Source organism: Scyliorhinus canicula, chromosome 10 (genome assembly GCF_902713615.1).
Source record: "Scyliorhinus canicula chromosome 10, sScyCan1.1, whole genome shotgun sequence".
Classification (NCBI taxonomy): Eukaryota; Metazoa; Chordata; class Chondrichthyes; order Carcharhiniformes; family Scyliorhinidae; genus Scyliorhinus; species Scyliorhinus canicula.
The window spans coordinates 92135252-92158928 of record NC_052155.1 but is presented as its reverse complement, the minus strand read 5'-3'; the positions used below and the strand labels follow the sequence as shown (position 1 = coordinate 92158928).

The window sequence follows — 23677 nt, the reverse complement described above, 5'->3', positions numbered from 1 at the left end:
GCCTAGCTGAAACTCTATTGGCAACAGCCAATTCCCTTTTAGAGATAGGAGCATTAAAGACCGAACACTGATCCTCTGAAGCCACAGGAAGCTCGAGGGAAGAGAAGAAGTGGTGCATTTTTGTCAAAACATCACCAGACTGAACCAATTCATACAATTCAGCATAAAATCCCGAAATACCCTTTAATGCCCTCAGTTTTCATTAACCTGTTACCCAAGAGTTACGCACAGAGGGGTTAGTCCTAGAACCAGTCCTCTTGGCCAAAAGAGCCAAGTATTTACTCAGCTAATTCCCAAACTCATACAATTTTTGCTTCGCAAATTTTGGATTCCTCTCAGCCTGCTGTTTCTGCAAGGAATCAAGAGGCACCCTAGCTTAGTTCTAAAGGGATATTCCACAATGTAGGTGAAGACCTGTGCGGCTAAAGCTACAGCTATATTGTGATTATCATCAGGAGACAAACTCTTCAACAGAGAAAAGATAAAAGCCAACAAGGGAATGGGAACCAAATGCCCTCCTACATTTTGAACCCACCTATGAAGACCTAAACCTTCCGCCCACCTCGCAGAAATGGTGCCACTCGGTTCTGTCATGATTAAAGAGAGGACGTCAAACAGCCAGTATTACCATCATAAAGATACAAATAAGAAAAAAAACAGATAATTATCACAGGCACAGCTACCACAAATGCAAGTCCCTGAGGTTCTTTAAGATAAGTATAAAACATTCAGTATAGTGCTCAAATGTTAACAACCTCCCAATAAACAGGATATATAATGATACAAAATCAGAAAAAAAACATTATAACAGGGAGAAAGTCTGAATTTTTACAAGCTACATACTCAGTCCAAGTTTCCGCCTCGTCGAATTATCAAGAGACCGAAACGGAGTCGTTGGATATCACCCTCTGGGTCGCAGGATAATGCAGGGTATAATTCATTCTAGCTGCCTTGAGCTGTTTCCAAACTTCCTTGAAGCCTTGACGCTCCAGCTGAGACCACTGAAAGGTCCTGTAAAAATGAGATTCTCGCCTCTTCATGGAGCCAGGTCCCACCATGCCTCACCGCCTCCAGAACCTTCTGCCAATCTTTGAAGTGGAATCGAATGATTATGGGCTTGGAACGTTGATTATCCTTGGGCGACAAAGTCAGAATATGGTGTGCCCTTTCTAATTTGAAACACCCAGCCTTCACATTCAGCATAAAGAAATGTGGTAGCCAGCTCTCCAAGAAATTAAAAGAAGTCTTGCCCTCCACTTCTGGCAGACCAATGATCCGGACATTCTTTCTCTGGCCTTGGTTCTCCAAATCTTGCAGGATTTCTGAGCTTCAGCTGAGGAAGCAACATATTCGCCCTTCAGGACTCTTTCCTCCCTTTCAACAAGCCTTTGTTAGTATTCTGCAGCTAAGTCTCATGAACACTCAAAATCTCTGTCAGTAAGCCGAGTGTGGAGGTCCATTACTCTAATGTTCGCAGTCATAATTTTCAGTGCCTGCGAAACCATCTGGCCAAGAGGCTGTTCAACGATCAAATTGCCATTTTGAAAAGGCGGCTTCACCCCCTTTGCACCTGACTGCTCCCTTTTATCACCAGATTTTTTCGAATTTCTTGCCATTTTCTCACCAACACTTATCCAAAAATCTTTCTTTTTTAAAATAAATTTAGAGTACCCAATTCTTTATTTTTCCAATTAAGGGGCAATTTAGTGCGGCCAATCAACCTTCCCTGCACACCTTTGGGTTGTGGGGGTGAAACCCACAAAGACACGGGGAGAATGTGCAAACTCCACAGGGACCCAGGGGGCTGGGATCGAACCCAGGCCCTCGGTGCTATGAGGCAGCAGTGCTAACCCACTGTGCCACCATGTTGCCCCATCCAAAAGTCTTCGAGGGCCATAATCCTGAGTATAAATTCTTGGAGTAGGCAAGCGTGTGTCGCACGAACAGGATATTGGAAGGATTATAAAGAGGATGTGTTAAAACTGTTAGACCTGCTCCCGCATCACATGGTCCCGCTTTTTTAAAAATTAGGATTTTACATTTGGAAATTGATGCAACAAAGTTGCAAAATAATGCCATACATAAAAGAGAGCAAAGCAAAGGGAACAGGGGCATTCAGTATCCAACCCACACACTCAACCTCTCGGGCAGCTTCTGTGACACACCGGGTGGGAGGGCCAGCCACCAGTCAATAAGGGAGGGGATCACACCTACCCCAGGGAGAAAAAGCAGGATATCTACAAAGAACAATGCTCAGCCCATCCCAAATCACCATGAACCTGGGCACCAAACCCAGCCCCCCCCCCCCCCCCCCCCCCCCCCCACAACCACCACACCACAGGCACCCTCAAAAGGGGGAATGATCCTTGTGAAACAACAGGTACCAGCCACGGCGCTGAAACAGAAAACTCAGGAAATAATGTCCCCAGAACCGCTCCTGCAATCCCACAACCCACCAAGCCTGCAGCAATCCAACCCCACTCAGGCAAGCCACCGCTCACACTGGGTGGGGATTCCAATGCAGGAGGAGAAGAACCATCAAAACATCCCTTAAAAGGGCATCCTGGGAAGGAGGGCTGACCTCCCCAAGAACTCCACCAGACCAGAACCAAGAGCAGCACAATGTTCGTCCAGATTAAAAAAGAAACCCCAGGGAGAGGACACCCAAATGACTCACGGTAACCACCGTATTATAAAGGATATCCAGAGCCACTCTTATCCCCAATCCTCAGCCACAAATTCCAATCCCACTTCAGTTTACTCTAATAACAAACCTAATTCAAATCTAAAATAAATTAAAAAATGACTCAAAACAGATTATCTCTAACTGGGGCACTGTCCTCAATCACAACAAGGATGCATGAACGATACCAATCCTAAGCTTTCACCCCGATCTGACTCCATTTTTCTTTCAAACAAGACGGGGGTTCTTTAGATGAATGCCCCCCCCCCCCCCCATCCAATCCCCTCTCGGGTTGTTCAGGTAGGGTTCAAGTTTTCTTGTGGAGGAATGGATCCTCTTGTCTGTTGATTTTTTAGACTAGTATCTCTGGCAGTTTGGTCATTAATGAGATTTGTTATCTGAAGTCAGTTTTGTTCATGTTTCTACGTGATCACTACTTCTGATGTCTACACAAAGGGTTCAAAGTACTATTTCTACACAATAAGAAATGGATGGTTGCTGTTCACACCTGCTTGTGATAAATTGATTTCACTGCACCGCCAAACATTGAGTTTACAGACATTGTGTCTGGAAGGACAATTGATTTTAAGTTTTCATAAATACCTAGTCAGTAGGTGGTGTAAATTCGCAAATGCTTTATCATTTTGAATTTATTTTCAAGTGAGGGCATTCCAACCATGGTCATTTATGTTTTTAAGGAATTTCAAGAGACCAGTGTTAATTTGATGTTGCTGCAGAAATCACACAATGTCACCTCATCGTTGGCCTTCTTTTAAAAGCCAATTTTATAAGTCTACATTTCATTTAAATCTAAATGTTGAAAGTTCAAAGTATGAAAGCCTCTCCCCTCCTGACCCTCGGACTCTTTTCCCCTCCTGACCCTCGGACTCTCTTTCTCCCTTCCGACCCTCTGACTCTCTTTTCCCCTTCCGACCCTCGGACTCCTCTCGACCCTCGGACTCTTTTCCCCTCCTGACCCTTGGACTCTTTCCCCCTCCCGATCCTCGGACTCTCTTTCCCCCTCCTGACCCTCGGACTCTCTTTCCCCCTCCTGACCCTCGGACTCTCTTTCCCCCTCCCGACCCTCGGACTCTTTCCCCCTCCCGACCCTCGGACTCTCTTTCCCTGCCCCGACCCTCGGACTCCCTTTCTCCCTCCCGACCCTTGGACTCTCTTTTCCCCTCCCGACCCTTGGACTCTTTTCCCCTCCCGACCCTCGGACTCTCTTTTTTCCCCTCCCGACCCTCGGACTCTCTTTTCCCTTCCCGACCCTCGGACTCTCTTTCCCCCTCCTGACCCTCGGACTCTCTTTTCCCCTCCTGACCCTCGGACTCTTTCCCCCTCCCGACCCTCGGACTCTCTTCCCCCCCCCCCCCCCCCCCGACCCTCGGACTCTCTTCCCCCCCCCCCCCCCCCCCCCCCCCCGACCCTCGGACTCTCTTTCTCCGCCCCCCCCCCCGACCCTCGGACTCCCTTTCCCCCTCCCGACCCTCGCACTCCCTTTTCCCCTCCCGACCCTTGGACTCTCTTTTCCCTTCCCGACCCTCGGACTCTCTTTCCCCCTCCTGACCCTCTGACTCAGAAACCCTTCCCTGACCCCTTGATGAAGTGATCAAAATCAATGATGTTTAAAAGCCAACTTCAGAGACCTGAGGGTTAAAGGAGGCTGCATTAATACGAAGGGTGAGACCATGCAGCAAGTTGGAAACAAAGAAAATAATTTTGGGAAACTGGCACAATGGTAATGTCATTGGACTAATAACCCAAAGCCTCAGGCTTAATATACTGGAGACGTGTTCAAAAAACACTACTCCGGCTGGTGGAATTGAACTCCAGTAGGCTGGTTTAGCACACTGGGCTAAATCGCTGGCTTTTGCAGCAGACCAAGGCAGGCCAGCAGCACTGTTCAATTCCCGTACCAGCCTCCCCGAACAGGCGCCGGAATGTGGCGACTAGAGGCTTTTCACAGTAACTTCATGGAAGCCTACTCGTGACAATAAGCAATTTTCATTTCATTTCATTTCATTTCAAGAATGGTGATCATGAAACTAATCATTGCTTGTTGTGAAAGCCAAACTAATGTTCTTTAGGGGAGGTGATCTGCCATCCTTACCTTGTCTGGTCCAGATGTAACTCCAGATTCACAATAATGTGTTTGACTCTTAAGATTGCTTTTGATACCACTGTTCAAGGGCAATTAGAAATTGACAACAAATGTTGGCCTTGTGTGTGGATCTCTCATTCCATGAAAGAATAAGTATAGCATTTTAACCTTGGCCCCTGGATAGCAATGCTTCAATGTAGATTAGAAAACACTGGGGTGATGGGCCTTGGTGTAAGTTAAAATATGTTAACATTTTGAATCAGTAAGTTTTATGGAGGATGGAAGATAGGTGAATGTCAAAGAGTGAATTAGACACCAGTTAGTAGATGATAAAGTTGTGTTTGACTATTTCAACAGCAGATGATTGTAGTTATACTTAACAGCCAGGTTCATGAAATTTATTTTATTTTTCTGCTTTATAGAAAGATTGTGTAGATACCTGATGTAAAGAAGAGGAACATAGAGAATCAACAGAATGAAAGAATTTACATGTATGTCGCGCCTTTCACACCATCAGGATGTTCCAAAATGCTTTAGAGCCAATGAATGCGGGCAGCACGGTAGCACAGTGGTTAGCACTGTTGCTTCACAGCGCCAGGGTCCCAGGTTTGATTCCCGGCTTGGGTCACTGTCTGTGCGGAGTCTGCACGTTATGTCTGCATGGGTTTCCTCCAGGTGCTCCGGTTTCCTTCCACAAGTCCCTAAAGACGTGCTTGTTAGGTGAATTGGACATTCTGAATTCTCCCTTTGTGTACCTGAACAGGTGTCGAAATGTGGCGACTAGGGGCTTTTCACAGTAACTTCATTGCAGTGTTAATGTAAGCCTACTTGTGACGATCAAGATTATTATTATACTTGTCGACATAGCAAATGTCGTTTCACACCAATGATCCCAGATAATGACCAGATGATTTTTATTTGAAGAAAAAAATATTGACTTGACTACTAGAGCAGAGCTCCTTGCTTTTTAAAGAAGTACTATTGAAACTTTTACACACATCTAAGAGCATCACTTTACCATTTCATGATAGCACCATGCTGCATTTGTTCTGTTGCACTAAAGTGTCAGCTATGATTTTGTGATCAAGTCCGAGGCTGGCGAGAGTGGGGTTTTTTCAATTGTTTTTATTAGGTTTACATATTTTGAATTTCACAATTCGTATGTTACACTTTACATAACCGAGTTGACCAGAGAAAAAAAAATTAGCAAGAAATAAAAGGTAAAAATACAGGCAGAAGTCAGTACAGATACTTACATACAATTCATAGAATTTACAGTGCAGAAGGAGGCCATTCGGCCCATCGAGTCTGCACCGGCTCTTGGAAAGAGCACCCTACCCAAGCCCACACCTCCACCCTATCCCCATAACCCAGTAACCCCACCCAACACTAAGAGCAATTTTGGGCCAAATTGCTTTCCCTCCTGCTGTGGCTGTGAAACCCCTTTGAATAGCGTGCCTTTATTGCAGTTCCTAGTTTGGCCCAGGTGTGCATTAACAGATGTCTGTCTACAATTTTAGTCCCTTGTCCCTCTTGTTTTCCTTCTATGTCTTCTTCCCCTCCCCTCTTTCATCTTTATCCCATGACTTGCTTGTGTCTCCTCCCTCCTCTCCCTTAGCCTATTGGGTGCAGGCTAAAAACAGATTCTGGAACAAGTTGGTAAACGGCTTCCACGTCCTGTGGCAAAATTTTATTTCCTCCAAGTTGCCAAATTATGCCAGGTCGGGCAGCCAGTCTGCAGCTTTGGGTGGTGCTGCCAATCACCAGCCGAGCAGGATTTTCCAGCGGACGATCAGGGAGGCAAAGGCTAGGGCGTTGGCCCTCTCTCCCATAAAGAGTTCTGGCTGGTCTGAGACTCTGAAGACCGTCACCTTTGAGCATGGCTCCAACCTCACTCCCACAACCCTGGACATTGTCTCAAAAAGGTTGTCCAGTACCCGCCAAGTCTGGGGCAGGCCCAGAATATGTGAGTGTGTTTGGCCAGACCTCCCTGCATTATTCACATGTGTCCTCCACCTCTGGAAAGAACCTGCTCATTCGGGTTCTGATTAGGTGCACTCGTCCTATATCTATGTGTCGTTTCTCCTCCCATTTTTCCCTTGTCTCGTCTAGTGGGTAGTGTACCTCCTCCAACAGTTGCCAGTACAGGTCCCCACAGTTTCTCTTCCCTAGGTCGCCTGTGTTCTTCGACTAATGAATGTCCTGGTATCTGGGGGTAGTCGTTGTTTCATTATGGAAGAGGTTTTTGACCTGTATGTGTCTTAGCTCATTTCCTTTTGGCAATTGAACGTCTCCATGAGTTTCGCCAGGGTCGCTACTCTGTCTTTTGTGTACAGGTTCCTAACCGTCAGTGTCCCTTAGTCCTGTCTCCACCTTTTGAAGGTGGCATCCATTATTGCGGGAATAAACCTGTGGTTCTTGCAGATGGGAGAAATAGTGGACATTTCAGTTAGGCCGAAATGTTGCCTTATTTGGTACCATGTCTGGAACGTCACTACTACCACTGGACTTCTTGAGTGCTTGATCGGGGGAATGGGAGTGCAGTCTTTGCCTCCCTGAGTCCCCCTCGGGGTCTCGGAGGTGTAAAGCCCTCAGTACAAGGTTACGAGGCCTTGTTGACCCTTTCCGGTGTGGCGACTAGCCTGCTGCTCCTGCCTTTAAGCTGCGCTATTTCGCTTGTGGATGCCTGCTTTCTCAGCTGTTGGGCCAGCAGGCAGCCTGCTTTGTCTCTTGTGTTCGTAGAAGGTCTTCCGTGTGGTGGAGCTGGTGCATTGCTCTTCCAACCGGTTTGCCCAGCATCTACATCTTTTCCAGCTGCTTGCAAGGTGACCAGCACCTCTGCTACCGCCACGTTCACCGTCACTATCATTTCAAGTTTGACGGCGGCCTTGAACTTTTGGAGTTCCTGTGTAAGGAATTCCCTCCAATCGTTCATCGGGGGGGGTAGCCCGGCATATGTTCTGGCGGTCCATCCCATTTGGGTGTGGCTGGAACCTCGTCACCCTGCATGTTCGCCATTGCCTCAGTCTTTCTGTCCCAGCTTTTACTGCCTCTGCCGCCTCTTCAGCTCCTCAGTTTTTTGTTGCTTGCCATGTTTCTTTCATTGTGGTGCTGTTGGAGGAGGGTGTTTTTTTTTCTGGGTTAGGCAGGCTATTTTTGGTTAAAAGTGCCTAATTTTGAGTTTCCAAGAGGAGAGTCACCTTTCGTGTGTCCACGCAGTGCATCCCTGTCACTAGAAGTTGACGAGAGTATTAACCACAAGCATGACTGATACTGCGAGGAACTAACTTCAAAATCAAATATGTGGTGTACATTTTATCACATCCTTATGGTGTCTCAAAGCACTTCATATAAGGAATTCTTTTTGAAATGTAGCCACTGTTGTTTTGTAACCAGACGGTTCAGGATAACGGAGGCTTCGGCGTTGCTACAGTACAAGCTGTTAAAATGTATTGGCCTTCAGGATTGTAAGGTTTGCATTTTTTGTATACAACTGTTCATAGAGGAAAAATGTTAGATTGCTCAGTTTGTATGTAACCTTTCCTGTTGAAACTGAACCACTGCACACAAAGCTACCTCTTGGTGTCGTATTTGGTTACTTAACTTGTTGATGTTATTTTGTGGAGAAAAGCTCTTTTCTTAAAGTCTGTTTTCTTTTTCCTCCAAAGAACTAAAGACATGGAGCGCGATTCTCCGCTCCCGAGGCCGGGTGGGAGAATCGCGGGAGGGCCGGGCAACTCACGACACGCCGCCCTGGCCCCGCCCACTATTCTCTCACCACTCCCGCTCGCAGGATCGCCGCTCGCCGTTTTTCACGGCGACCGGTGATTCTCCAGCCCAGATGGGCCGAGCGGCCTGCCGTTCACAACGGCGGCAACCACACCTGGTCGCTGCCGTCGTGAACATGGGCGCCAGATGCTCGTTTGTGGCTTGTGGGGGATGGAGAGGGTAGTGAGCACCACGGCCATGCTCGGGAGGGTACTGGCCCGCGATCGGTGCCCACCGATCGTCGGGCCGGCGTCTCAAAGGCACGCACTCTATCCCCTCCGCCGCCCTGCAAGATCAAGCAACCACGTCTTGCGGGGCAGCGGAGGGGAAGACGGCAACTGTGCATGCGCGGATTGGAGCCGGCCAACCTGTGCATGCGTGGCTGGCATCACTTAGGCGCCACCGTCGCGTCATTCTCAGCGCCCCCGGCGGCCGAGAATAGCGGAGCGCCGCTCCTAGCCCCCCGGGTGGGAGTGAATAAGGTGCAAGGAGCGGCCTCCGAGGCCGTCGTGTAACTCGGTCAAGTTCACAATGGCCTTCCCAGTTCATCGCGGGAGCGGAGAATTCCGCCCACGGGGGAGGGGGGGGGGGGGATCTGGCCCCGGGGGTGCCCCCACGGTGGCCTGGCCCATGATCGGGGCCCACCGATCGGCGGGCGGGCGTGTGCCGTGGGAGCACTCTTTTCCTTCCGCCTTCACCATGATCTTCATAGTGGAGGCGGAAGTGACTCCCTCCCCTGCGCATGCGCCGGGATGACGTCAGCAGCCGCTGACTTTCCGGCGCATGCGCGGACTTACGCCGGCCGGCGAAGTCCTTTCGGCCCCGGCTGGCGTGGCGCCAAAGGCCATCCACGCCAGCCGGCAGACCGCCAACCATTCCGGCGGGGGCCTAGCCCCTCAATGTGAGGGCTTTGCCCCTACAGGTGCGGAGACTTCCGCCCCTTTGGGGCGGCCCGACGCCAGAGTGGTTCACGCCACTCCAAACGCCGGGACCCCCCGTCCCGCTGGGTAGGGGAGAATCCCAGGCATGATTTCCCAAACTGTATGTATGCATGTACACCTGATGTATGTATGATGCCAGGTTCGATGATTCACTATATCTAAAGTTAAGCAGTGTAGGTTAGCAAGAAAATATATTGCATTTTGTGAAACAAATATGAGAAGTCCAATAATGGTTTTCCAAATGAACTTGTGAATTTTTACTCCTTGTCCCATAAAAATATTTTAATACAGGAAAGTTCCGCTTTCATCCACATCAGTGAGTTGGAGTCCACCACCTAGTGCTATTGTTGACCTTACAGGGAAATTTCAAGAAGAGAAGGCCAACCTCCTAGACCAATTAGAAAAAAGGAATGAAGAACTTCAAAGCCTTAAAACATCACTAATAGCTGAACAACAGGTAGATTCTCCAATGTTGTCTATTTTATAAACTCTATTTTTGTTATAGAAAATTGTTTAGCTTTAAATATTCTAAGTTTGTATGGTGTCATCTACGACACAATTGATCCTCTCATCCTGGGTCAGAATGTTGTACATTCAAATCCCAATTGAAGGTTTTAAGCATATAATGTAGACTGACACTCCAATTCAATAATTGAGTTCTGCACTGTCAGATGAGCTGGGCAGAACTTAAAATTTGATGCAGGTCCCACCCACCATTTGGGGAACCTGTGTATCGGAGGGGAAGGCCTGTTCGAATTAATGCCAGCGTCGGGGCTTCCCTGGAATTTAGAACCTGCAGGTGGAAATCCTGCCCCTCATGAGCTGCTGACCAGTCAGAGACCACCAACTCTCCATTTGTTGGCAGTGCCACCAGTAACTGTGGCTTCTGTCGGGAATGATCCAAGGACTTCACCTGCTGGATGCCCGGACCAAGGTGAGGGAAGGTGGGGTGGGGTTGCAGGAGAGGGTTTCAGGAGCTGACGAAAGCATGGGCATAAGGGTGGCTTTCACTGGCCATTCCCGTTGCTGGGACCCTTGACCAGGCACTGTGCCTTTGAAAGAAGGACCCCTCCTGGAGGGTCACTTATATTTAATCCCTGAGCCACCATTAATTTCCTGCGAGCTAAGGAGTAATTGTGCCAATTGGATTGATAATGAATTGATCTGACGTCTAGCCATAAGTGGGTGAGTTTCCCAGATTGGTATGTTCCTTCCTATAAAATTAATTGTAGGAGGTTTTTCAGTCACCAGGAGCCTAAATTACAACCTCGCTCACCATTGAATCATAGAATTTACAGTGCAAAAGGAGGCTTTGACCCATCAAGTCTGCACTAGCCCCAGGAAAGAGCACCCATAACCCAGTAGCCCCACTTTTGTTTTTGGACACTAAGGGCAATTTAGCATGGCCAATCCACCTAACCTGCACATCTTTGGACTGTGGGAGGAAACTGCAGCACCTGGTGGAAACCCACGCAGACAAGGGGAGAACTTGCAGACTCCGCACATATAGTGACCCAAGCCGCAATCGAACCTGGGACCCTGGAGCTGTGAAGCAACAATACTAACCACTGTGCTCCCGTACCGCCCTTGATTAATTGGGCACACCTATGATTAATTGTTTCCCACCATGATGGGCTCGATTAAATTTCACCCTCTGGCTAGATGCACATAAAAGGTCCCATATCACTATTTTAAAGAGGAATAATCACCTGTATTCGTGATATACATATTAAATTGAGTGGCCTGTTTGCCTATTCAAGAAGACATTAAGTGAACCACATTGTATGGCACTTCAGTCACATGTAGATAAAACGAGTCAATGATCTTAGTATGGGAAACAAATTATCTTGGGCGTTTTCGTGTTGTCATAAAAACTGTCATCTGTCATTTTGTAATAAAAACTGTCTCACGAGCTTGGGGGGTTAGCAAGCATGGATGGTTTACATTGGGTTTTGAGAGTTATTGCAGGTCATTTAAATGGATAAATGCGCTCATAGTGAATTTGGAAGATGGGTTGTTACATGAGAGGAACCTGTATAGCCTGATGCATAGAACCATAGAATTCCAACACTGCAGAAGGAGGCCATTTGACCCATTGAGTCTGCACCGACGCTGTGAAAGAGCTCCCTCCTCCACCCTATCCCGGTAGCCCCATAACCCCACATCTTTTGGCACTAAAGGACAATTTAGCATAACCAATCCACCTAACCTCCACATCTTTGGACTTTGGGAGGACTGTAGGGTGGCACAGTTTGAAGAGTACACACTTGTGTAACATATCATAGAACCTTTAATTGATATCATTTAGTGTGGATCAATTCATATTAGTCTGTATGGAAGCACTAATAAAACATGTGGGTTACCAGTGTGCTGATTTTATAGATCATAGATCTTGAATTGCACTATCAAATAATGTGTTTTTCAGACCAACTTCAACACTGTTCTAACTCGTGAAAAAATGAAGAAAGAACAAATTATCAATGAGCTGAATGACAAACTGAAAAAGCTAACCCAGCAACAAGAAAAGGATAGAGGTAAGCTCGGATGCATTTACCACAGGATTAATTTGCAGGCTTTAAAGAAGAAAAAGACAAGTGGTCACTTTAGTTTTTTGATCTGACCTGGATTCAGGAATTTAACTTAAATCTGCAAATGTTTATTTTCACATTGTAAATAAACTCTGAAAGTGAGCAGTACTTCCTCACAGCAGTTAATTTTTTTGGATCTCCGAGAAGGCGACCTAATACAAACCTTACTTTGCGAATGTCATTCAATTGCAACAGCCGATGCCTTAAGAAATCTGTTAATAGAAAAAAATATTTTATCACTTCTTTATCAAATTTAATAAATGACTTAAAAACATAAAATTTTGGAAACATTCAACAGGTCTGGCAGCATTTGTTGAGACAGAAACAGTTCGTGTTTTAGATCTATGACCTTTCATCTGAACTTTGGTAACTAAGGCTGAGAGAAAGCCCATTAGTTACTAACTTTAGCCATGTAAAATCACGGAGGCTAAGGACGTAGTATAATATCATCTGGGTAGCAGTCTGTCCAACTTTCCTTTATTCATTACTTGCGGGTGCAAATAGGAATTCTGTCCCTTATCAATAATTTTGGGATGAATGAAGCCCGCATTCTGTGAGATCAGACAGACCTACTTGCTTTGGCACTTTTATAGGGGTAATTATGAATATCACATTAACTGGATGATTTTGCTTTCAATAAATTATGAAATGCTCAAATACTTGAGTTCAGGTGTATTTTATCAAACCATATTCTAAGCCAGGGGTGGGCAAACTACGGCCCGCGGGCCGCATGCGGCCCGCCAAAGGTATTTCTGCGGCCCACCAAGTCATTAAAAAAAAAAAAATTCTTTTTAAAATTTTTTTTTTTAAAAATTTTTTTTTTAGGTTAATGGGGGGGGGGGGCTGTTGGGTTACTTACTGGTATAGGGTGGATACGTTGACTTGAGTAGGGTGATCATTGCTCGGCACAACGTCGAGGGCCGAAGGGCCTGTTCTGTGCTGTACTGTTCTATGTTCTATATGAGGCGCCCAGAATCATAACCGGGTGAAGTAATTATTTTACTTAATATACTATGCAGCCCTTTGTGAATTGTGAATTTCTGAATGTGGCCCTTGCACGGAAAAGTTTGCCCACCCCTGTTCTAAGCTGTTGGCAATGTCGCATTTTGTTAGATTTTCACGAAACTGATTCATTGCTGAGAAGTTGATGATGTAAACAAAGATAGCATGCATGCTAAAACATTGGCAAACAACGAGACTCACTGTGTTTCAGCACTGTAGCGGACTAACATCATGCCTGTATTCAATATTTGAATACTTATCATCATTAAAAGTAGACCTTCGGTAGCATGGTGGTTAGCATAAATGCTTCACAGCTCCAGGGTCCCAGGTTCAATTCCTGGCTGGGTCACTGTCTGTGCGGAGTCTGCACGTCCTCCCCGTGTGTGCGTGGGTTTCCTCCGGGTGCTCCGGTTTCCTCCTACAGTCCAAAGATGTGCGGGTTAGGTGGATTGGCCATGCTAAATTGCCCGTAATGTCCTAAAATGTAAGGTTAATGGGGGGGGGGGGGGGTTGTTGTGTTACGGGTATAGGGTGGATACGTGGGTTTGAGTAGGGTGATCATTGCTCGGCACAACATCGAGGGCCGAAGGGCCTGTTCTGTGCTGTACTGTTCTATGTTCTATGTACCTGTCCTGAATGATCTTAAATGTATTTCAAATATTGCTTTATAAAATTGATTTAAATGTACACATTGACCCATGTGGGCTGACCATGTGGGCCACTAGGGGCTGGTTTAGCGCACTGAGCTAAATTGCTGGCTTTTAAAACAGACCAAGGCAGGCCAGCAGCACGGTTCAATTCCCGTACCAGCCTCCCCGAACAGGCGCCGGAATGTGGCGACTAGGGGCTTTTCACAGTAACTTCATTGAAGCCTACTCGTGACAATAAGCGATTTTCATGTACATATGATCACACCGGGTATAGCACAGAAATAGTGAAGAAATATTTTTCAGTATGATATTCTTGTACACACATATGTTCACCTAAATATACTTATCAAATACCCGAGAATGTGTAGCATTACTAATTCAATGAGATTATTGTTCTGTTGAAATCCATCTTCATGAATCTGAATTGTTAACTGCTGTCAAACATAAGAACATAAGAACTAGGAGGAGGAGTAGGCCATCTGGCCCTTCGAGCCTGCTCCGCCATTCAATTAGATCATGGCTGATCTTTTGTGGACTCAGCTCCACTTTCCGGCCCGAACACCATAACCCTTAATCCCTTTATTCTTCAAAAAACTATCTATCTTTACCTTAAAAACATGTAATGAAGGAGCCTCAACTGCTTCACTGGGCAAGGAATTCCATAGATTCACAACCCTTTGGGTGAAGAAGTTCCTCCTAAACTCAGTCCTAAATCTACTTCCCCTTATTTTGAGGCTATGTCCCCTAGTTCTGCTGTCACCCGCCAGTGGAAACAACCTGCCCGCATCTATCCTATCTATTCCCTTCATAATTTTAAATGTTTCTATAAGATCCCCCCTCATCCTTCTAAATTCCAACGAGTACAGTCCCAGTCTACTCAACCTCTCCTCATAATCCAACCCCTTCAGCTCTGGGATTAACCTAGTGAATCTCCTCTGCACACCCTCCAGCGCCAGTACGTCCTTTCTCAAGTAAGGAGACCAAAACTGAACACAATACTCCAGGTGTGGCCTCACTAACACCTTATACAATTGCAACATAACCTCCCTCGTCTTAAACTCCATCCCTCTAGCAATGAAGGACAAAATTCCATTTGCCTTCTTAATCACCTGTTGCACTTGTAAACCAACCTTCTGTGACTCATGCACTAGCACACCCAAGTCTCTCTGAACAGCGGCATGCTTTAATATTTTATCGTTTAAATAATAATCCCGTTTGCTGTTATTCCTACCAAAATGGATAACCTCACATTTGTCAACATTGTATTCCATCTGCCAGACCCGAGCCCATTCACTTAACCTATCCAAATCCCTCTGCAGACTTCCAGTATCCTCTGCACTTTTCGCTTTACCACTCATCTTAGTGTCATCTGCAAACTTGGACACATTGCCCTTGGTCCCCAACTCCAAATCATCAATGTAAATTGTGAACAATTGTGGGCCCAACACGGATCCCTGAGGGACACCACTAGCTACTGATTGCCAACCAGAGAAACACCCATTTATCCCAACTCTTTGCTTTCTATTAATTAACCAATCCTCTATCCATGCTACTACTTTACCCTTAATGCCATGCATCTTTATCTTATGCAGCAACCTTTTGTGTGGCACCTAAGATAACATAAGATTATATTTGATGGTGAACAATGTAGAACTCATATTTGTTGGTCAGATGGAACCTTGTGTTAATGTGCATCATTTTAAATATATATATATATATTTTTTTTTTTCAGTTTTGATAGAAACGCTCTCTGCAGATAGAGCTACTTTGCTACAAGAAAAGAAAAAGCTTGATGAGGAGCTTAACAGACTGCGAAGTAATGTGCTGGTTTGTTCTGCCTTTTCATTACCTGGAACGTCTGGAGCTGAGGCTTCTGCTGTTTCTGGGTCTGACATTCCATTTGATTCGGAAAGACTTGCACCTGTTACTGCAGCAGTGGAAGATGGCAGAATAGACTCTGCAATGGAGGCAAGCACCATGGCTGTACGGTGAGTAGCCTCCTGAAATCAAATATTTGTTTTGCAGTTGAAAAGTGGATAATCACTGACTTTCAAATATTTTAGTTTGAAAGAAACAATGCTATAATATTAAGTAAATAATTATGTAATTATACCTATGCGCATCCCTTTAGTTATCAAAATGGTAAGTTCTCTATTTTAAATGTACTGTAGGGCAGATGAACTAAGTAAGAGTGTTTTCGCAAAAGCAAGGGAAGGAATGCTGTCTGCAGTTCAACCTGGACTCATTTCAGTGTTTTCTATCAGTTTAGAGACTCCCTAATCAGCAGCCTTGGATAATCTGTTTACCTTATTATTCAGGAATTTATATTGGCATTTCAAGACTCAATTGTCCCTGGTTCCTTAATTTTCTCCAATTCTGGAGAGCGGCATGAAAGGAAACGATTCCCCCTCTGCAGTGGTGCTGAAACAAGCTCATTCTTCTTCTACGTTGATAGACATGGGACACAATTTAACGGAAACATTTCAAAGGGATTTTGTGTGCATTTGGCGGGGTGTTTCTCAATGGCCGTGTTGGTGAGATCGCGGTCCATATTTAACGGCACTTAGTGCTGCAAATGAGCCCCACAAGCCATTACTGACTGTCCCGTCGCCTGATTCGCTAACCCCATGCCGCAGCATCTCGCCGCTAACCAGGGAGGGTTACTTTTAAATGCTCCGTCACCACTCACTCCCGGTCAACACAAGCATGGCAGCTTCTCCTCACCTCCTCACTTTGGGGGTGCCGACCTGGGCAGGCTTCTTGACCCCGTCAATGCGAGAGACAGGATATCCTGTTTGTCCAAAGGGATTGGAGGACTAGCAGCAGGTCATTAATACCACGTGGGAGGCAGTGGCAACAGCTGTCAGTGTGGACAGGAGGACTGCTGTCCAAATGTCAGAAGAAGACCAACGACCTCCACCGAGCCGCAAGGGTAAGTTACCACCTCTCTCTAGGCATCAATTCTGACTGCCACCCCCACAAACCACTGGCTGACACCTCTCACTCGTCTCACATCCAATCTTTGTGATTCCTCCTCATAACACACTGGCACTCACCAGCACAACTCCTTCATGTGCAGTGCTCGAACATGCCATCTGCAAAAGATCCCCCCCCCCCCCACCCCCGGACCCATCAAGCGTCCAGATCACAATGGCCTCCCTTCGTCCACGCAGGAGAAGATAGCCCATAATAAGCCGGAAAGGGCCAAGACGGTGTGCAGGGAGTACCAGAGATTCGAGTCCCCAGCCCCGATGAGGAATGGGCCCTGGGAATTGTGGGGTTGATCGAGGAGGGCAGTCACGTACAGCGAAGTTGGTCTGGACCGCAGAGGTGAGGATTCACTGCCCTTTCATCCAGGTGAATTTCTCAAGAGAGTTGTTCATGTCAGACAAAATGATCCTTCCCCCTCACTGACCACACGACCATTGTCTCAATTGTCTCACAGGATCTCCATCTGATGGGGCACCCAGAGTTGTTGTTGCCCCCCCCCGGACCATCCAAGAGACCAATGAGACCATCATTGAGGTGTCACAGCTTCCATCAGCGCAGTGACACATTCCTTGGTAGGCGACATTAGTGAACAGCTTCTGAGCACAATCTGGTGAGCACCATACAGCTGCTGATACACATCAGGTGGAAGAAGGAACATCCAAGGGAGTCAGTAGTCGGAGGACTGCTGGATCCGAGAACTCAGTTGGGTCCCAGTCAAATGCTGAGCCTCTGGACAAAGTTCTCCCAGTGCTGATGCAGATGATACGACACAGCCGTGATATTCAGAATGGGATGTCAGCAATATTCCAGCGAGTGCATAACCAATTGGAGGAGTCCCAAAGACTAAGTGCCGACTGCAGTGGAAAACCCGGAGAGTCTCGAGTGGTGGTGCCCAAAGCATGGCTCAGTCCCTAATGACCATGGCTGAGGGCTTCGACATCATGTCCCTCAAGACCCAGAAGCATTGAAAAGCATGGCCAAGTCACTGAGGTGCATTAGTGATGCCATCAACACCACGGTGAAGATAATGGGGAGCCTCCAGAAATGGCAGCATCAGAGGCCTCTGGAGCTCAATCCCGCAGCCCCTCCGGCCCATGGAGAACCCTCAGGGAGGAGGAAGTGCTAGAGGGCAATCCGGGGCCTGCCCCAAGGAGACGACGGCGATCTCCAGTTCTTCTGACACCAGTACACATAAAAGGCAACGGACAGAACAGGGTGGCACGGCATTAATAATAATTTTTTTAATATCAATTTTAAGCATACCCAATTCATTTTTTCCAATTAAGGGGAAATTTAGCATGGCCAATCCACCTACCCTGCACATCTTTGGGTTATGGGGGCGATACCCACGCAAACACTGGGAGAATGTGCAAACTCCACACGGGCAGTGACCCAGAGCCGGGATCAAACCTGGCGCCGTGAGGCAGCAGGGCTAACCCACTGCGCCACTGTGCTGCCCAGGCAATAATAATAATAATCGCTTCTTGTCACAAGTAGGCTTCAATGAAATTACTGTGAAAAGCCCCTAGTCGCCACATTCCGATGCCTGTTCAGTGAGGCTGGTACAGAATTGAACCTGCGCTGCTCACCTTGTTCTGCATTACAAGCCAGCTCTTTAGCCCACTGTGCTGAACCAGGCGCTACACCAGTGACACAGGTATGTCTGCCGGGGTCCCCGGCCTCAAGCCCTCCTGAGGGCATCCACCAAGGTCATCAAAGCCACAGGGTGCAGAAAGCAGCAGGCTGCCTCTACTTCTGATGAGACACTATGTAGCAGTAGACCACAAATGATCAAGAAGAGAGAGGATCACTGAGTGGACACATTTACATTCACGATCTCTATCCCAGTTCTGATGACTGTCTGTGCTCCTTTAAAAACAAAAGTCTTCACAGATTTGGCTAGAATGCCTCTTAAAATCGTCCAGCAGAGAGAAGGAGAGAGAGAGCGTCTTCAGGTTCATTACTTGCTGACTGCTTGGCAGAACTGAACAAAAGGTGGCACTCTCCAGAAGACCTTAATAATAATCTTTATTGTAACAAGTAGGCTTACATTAACACTGCAATGAAGTTCGTGTGAAAAGCCCCTAGTCGCCACATTCCGGGGCCTATTCGGGTACACAGACGGAGAATTCAAAATGTCCAAATTACCGAACAGCATGTCTTTCGGCACTTGTGGGAGGAAACCGGAGCACCCGGAGGAAACCCACGCAGACACTGGGAGAACGTGCAGACTCCACACAGACAGTGACCCAGCCGGGAATCAAACCTGGGACCCTGGCACTGTGAAGCCACTGTTACTGTGTACAGCTACCGTGCTGCCCATACCTGCCTTCTTTCCTGGAAGTTACAGATTGGCTTCACCAACCACAGGCAACAATAGGAGCTGACTGAAAATCTGGCTGTACACTGATTGGCTACTTGTCAGGTCTATCAAACAACATCTTGGGTTCTGCCTCAGAACCTAAAGAGGATATTTTTAGACCAGCCATCAGAACACGGGAGTTTTCCAGTGACAAAAACTACAATTTAAACTGAAATCCCAATTTAAACAAAAATTGGTGCAGTAATTTTGTAGCAGCTACCCCAAAGAATATAGATCAGAACAGGCATCAGATGGGCATTAACAGGGAACACAGCGCAGACAGACAATATCCTAACTGTATATTTAGTTGCTCAGCCATTTCTTTGTCCCTCCCATTTAGAATTCCCATGTTTCTGACTGTAAAGGGCATTTGCCTTCACCAATCTTTTTATCTTTCCATGTCTACAGAAACTTTTACAGTCAGTTTTTATGTTCCCTGCAAACTTACTCTCATACTCTATTTTCCCTTTCTTAATCAATCCCTTGGTTCTCCTTTGCTGAGTTCTAAACTGCTCCCAATCCTCAGACCTGTTATTTCTCTTGGCTAATTTGTATGCTCTTTCCTTGGATCGAATACTATACAATAGTTGCAGTTCCTCATGGCTCCTTTAATGTTTGCCATTGCATATCTACAGTCATCCCTTCAATATTTAAGAAGGACTACTTTTTGCTGCAAAGAATAATATGCCATGATAACTTCAATCAACTCGCAGCAGTTAATTTAATTTGGATGCCACCGAGCAAGCATGTTCAGTAAATTATTCCATGTAATTTTGGTTCCCAAAAATTCACTGGTTTTCTTATACTAATACCTATTGAATCTTAAAAACTCAAATTATAATCTTTTTAAAGAAATTGCTGTTACTGGCTCTAACTGAGTGTTTATCTTAGTGTAATAATCCAACAATGATTCCAGAAAATCCTACAATTCCATGTGCAGAGATAAAACTTGCATTCTATTTCCATCATATTGATGTTAATCTGTACTTTCTGTTTTGGTAACATAATCACTTAACAGCCAACAATATTAGTTAATCGCTTTTCATAGAACCATAGAAATACAGGAGGCTATTAGCACTGCTGTCTCATGACGTCGAGGTCCCAGGTTCGATTCCAGCTCTGGATCACTGTCCGTGTGGAGTTTGCACATTCTCCCCGTGTTTGCTTGGGTTTCGCCTCGCAACCCCAAGATGTGCAGGCTAGGTGGATTCACCACTTTAAATTCCCCTTAATTGTAAAACGTGAATTGGGTACTCTAAATTCATTTTATTTAAAAAAAAACACAGGAGGCTATTTAGCCTGCCAGCTTTCAGCAAGGGCAACCCACCCCTAAGTTTTGCACGTAGCCTGGCAGATGCTTTAACTAATTTTCTATAGAACGCCTTGATTGAAACTGCTTCCATCACCACTCTCAGGCAGTGCAATACCAGATCCTAACAACTCCCTGCGTAAAAGATATTTTTCTCATGTTGCTTTGTTTCTTTTGCCTTTCATCATGAATGAAAGTTCTCTGGTACGCAATTCTTCTCCTAACAGAAATATTTTCTCCCTATATTCTCTGTCAAGATCCCTTTTGATTTGAACACCTCTATCAAATGTCCTCTTCTATCTTTTTTTCTCCAAAGAGAACAGCCCCAGCATCTCAAATCTATCATCATCCCTGGAATCATTCCCGTGAATCATTTCTGCACCCGCTGTAATTGTTTCACATTCTTCCTCATGTGTATTGTCCAGAGACGGACAGAATATTACAGTTGTATTTTATATAGGTTTATCATAGCTTCATTGCTTTCACACTTGAGGCCCCTATTTATAAAGTCTAGGATCCCATATGCTTGATTAATTACCTCCCCTCACTTCCTTGCAGCCATTAGACATATTTTCCATCATCTTAAGATCTATTTTTAGTTAAAATTTATAGAAGAACAACATTGCCTTGAAGATTGCTGCCAAAGTAATGGTTAAGTGAGTAGTGATGGAAATCACAAGGGTGCAAAATGCCACAGCAACGTTTGTTTGTAGCAGATGCACCATTAAGCACTGAAATCCAAAAGTCGCTGTCCAATTATCGTTGTTCTGCTGTTGGCTTTGTGAAAAGGGCATCTTGGTGTCTGGCTCTCCTTAAATATTTGTGTAATGTGATGATCCTGTATTCACACCGTAGATCCGAGCAAAACTTGTAACAGGAAGATGGGGTTTGTCTATTTCCAACCAAATACTTTTTTTTGAACTGTGTGATATGTGTTAATTATTATCAGTTAATGCTTCTGGCACTGAAATGTAACAATTAAAAGCCTGGAGTATTGTTCCTTCAGGTTTTAATTGTTAGAAAAGTTTTTTAAAAACGTCTTTCTTTGTCTCTTAATCTAGTCTTTCTTCCATACTACTTTTTCTGTACCTGATTTGACATTTAATTCAGCATTCAAATTTATGCTTCATTGTTCAGACTTCTTGTAGTTCATTTCACAATCCTTTAGTTTGGTTAAGGAGGTAGGCAGTTACTTACCCTATTTACTCATACCCAGTATTCCTTGTAGAGGGCACTCAGTCCTTTTCATCTTGCACATCCAGGGCTAAATAGTATTGACACTAAAAGGCCACAAACAAGTCTAACAGTGAATGTCAGTCATTGGCTTGCAGTTTTTCTTCCCCGCTGTTACCAGACTCCTAAACGACCCTCTTATAGACTGACCTGATTAATATTACATCCTGTATGTTTAATCCGATGCCAGTGTCTATGCATTTACATTGTGTACCTTGTGTTGCCCTATTATGTATTTTCTTTTCATGTACTAAATGATCTGTTTGAGCTGCTCGAAGAAAAATACTTTTCACTGTATCATGGTAGACGCGACAGTAAACAAATTCAAATCCAACAATTGGTTAAATTATTCTGATTTCCCTCTCTTGTAATGGACAAAACTGAAAAATTGTTCCAAGATGTGAATTGTCCTGAGGCTTATTGTAAAGAGCCTGAATAACAGTTTTTATTTAGAACTAATTGTATGGGCTGCATGTTGGGCAATGGTTAGCACTGTTGCCTCATGGCACCAAGGTCCCAGGTTCGATTTTGGCTCTGGGTCACTGTCCGTGTGGAGTTTACACATTCTCCCCGTGTTTGCGTGGGTTTCACTCCCACAAACCAAAGATGTGCAAGGTAGGTGGATTGGCCACGCTAAATTGCCCCTTAATTGGAAAAAATGAATTGAGTACTCTAAATTAAATAAAGAAGAGGAACTAATTGTATACTGTAATTCCTCAAGAAAGGTGGACAGACACTAATTCAAAATCAGGCAAAAGTACTGTTAGAAACATCGGCATATTAAGTATGCACATCTACATTATAATCTATCCCAAACGTTGGCAACAATTTGGACATTTCTGTTGTTTTGTTTCTCACTTTGGAAATCCATTCATCTCATAGCATGTTTGCCAAACCAACCTTTTGTCTTTTTAATCACAACCTTATCTCAAGTATTTCTAAAAATGAACAAAGCAAGTTTTTGTTTATACTGTTCCTGCTTTTGGGAGGATGGGAGATTAGGCAATTCTGTTACTAAGCATGAACGCACATTAGATAGTTTTTGCATTCCAAATAGCTTTCTGACTCTTAAAAAATAAACAAGATTGCTTAGGCTGTTTTCTTTCAGATAGAGACCATCTCTTAATCCTTGCATTTTCTTTTCTCGCTCTGTTCACACACACACACACACACACACCCCCCCCCCCCCCCAATGTAAAATCTGGTGCTGATTATTTGTCTGGAGCTCTTTGAAAGTTGTTCATTAAATAAAGCATTGAACTTTTTATTTTCAATGCATTAATCAAAGCTCTATTTACTTCATTGCAGTGAAACCATTCAAATGTCTGAAGAAAAACATCGGATTATGATTTTAGAAAGAGTAAGTAGATGTGCATGCCTAATAAATTATAGCTAAAATGCAGGAGATATTTTGATATACAGTGAGACCTCTTTAATGGAACAAATACCTCAAAATGTTGCATGTATAGCACAGAACTAAACTAGAGATGGAATTAATTCATTGTATGACTGCTTCATGCTATATGTTTAAAATTATGTCTATTTGTGAACATAATTCAAATAACATAAATTTGATTTTTTTCTGATAATGTCTGTTTGATTAGTGTGCTTGCTTCTGACTCCAAAGGTTGTGACTTCAAATTTTGCTCCAAGGCTTGGGCAGACAAAGTTAATACTCCAATGCCTTGATGAGGAAATGCTAGAAGGTGCCATCTTTCTGATGGGAGACTAAAACTAACCTTATTTATGTGGTATATAAGATGCAATATACTATTCAGACAAGAGCAGGGAGTTGTCCCAGTGTTCTGGCCAACAATTCTCCTTCAAATACAGATTAACTGGATAGTCATCTCATTTGTTGTTTGCAGGGTAGTTTGGATGTGTGAATTGACTGCCAGAGTCTACCTACATTTGGGCTGTCAAATATGCTGTCTCTGTATATTCTGAAACCTTAAAAGCATAAAAGTTTTATTAGTTGTTTGGTAGTTCAGGACTTGAGTATTACTGAAAAAAAAAGACATGCTGTGTCGCATTACATCTTTTCCA

At 44.9% G+C, this 23677-nt stretch overlaps 1 protein-coding gene across 2 annotated transcripts in view; it reads left to right on the top strand.

The window, feature by feature from the left end:
• Positions 1 to 23677, top strand: part of rb1cc1 (RB1-inducible coiled-coil 1) — a 283146-nt gene that overhangs the window by 152230 nt on the left and 107239 nt on the right. For both annotated transcript variants that reach the window (XM_038809347.1, XM_038809345.1), the window contains exons 15-18: positions 9788 to 9953; positions 11922 to 12030; positions 15469 to 15724; positions 22940 to 22991. In XM_038809347.1, the coding sequence (XP_038665275.1) occupies positions 9788 to 9953; positions 11922 to 12030; positions 15469 to 15724; positions 22940 to 22991 (583 nt within the window). The remainder of the gene's footprint in view (positions 1 to 9787; positions 9954 to 11921; positions 12031 to 15468; positions 15725 to 22939; positions 22992 to 23677) is intronic.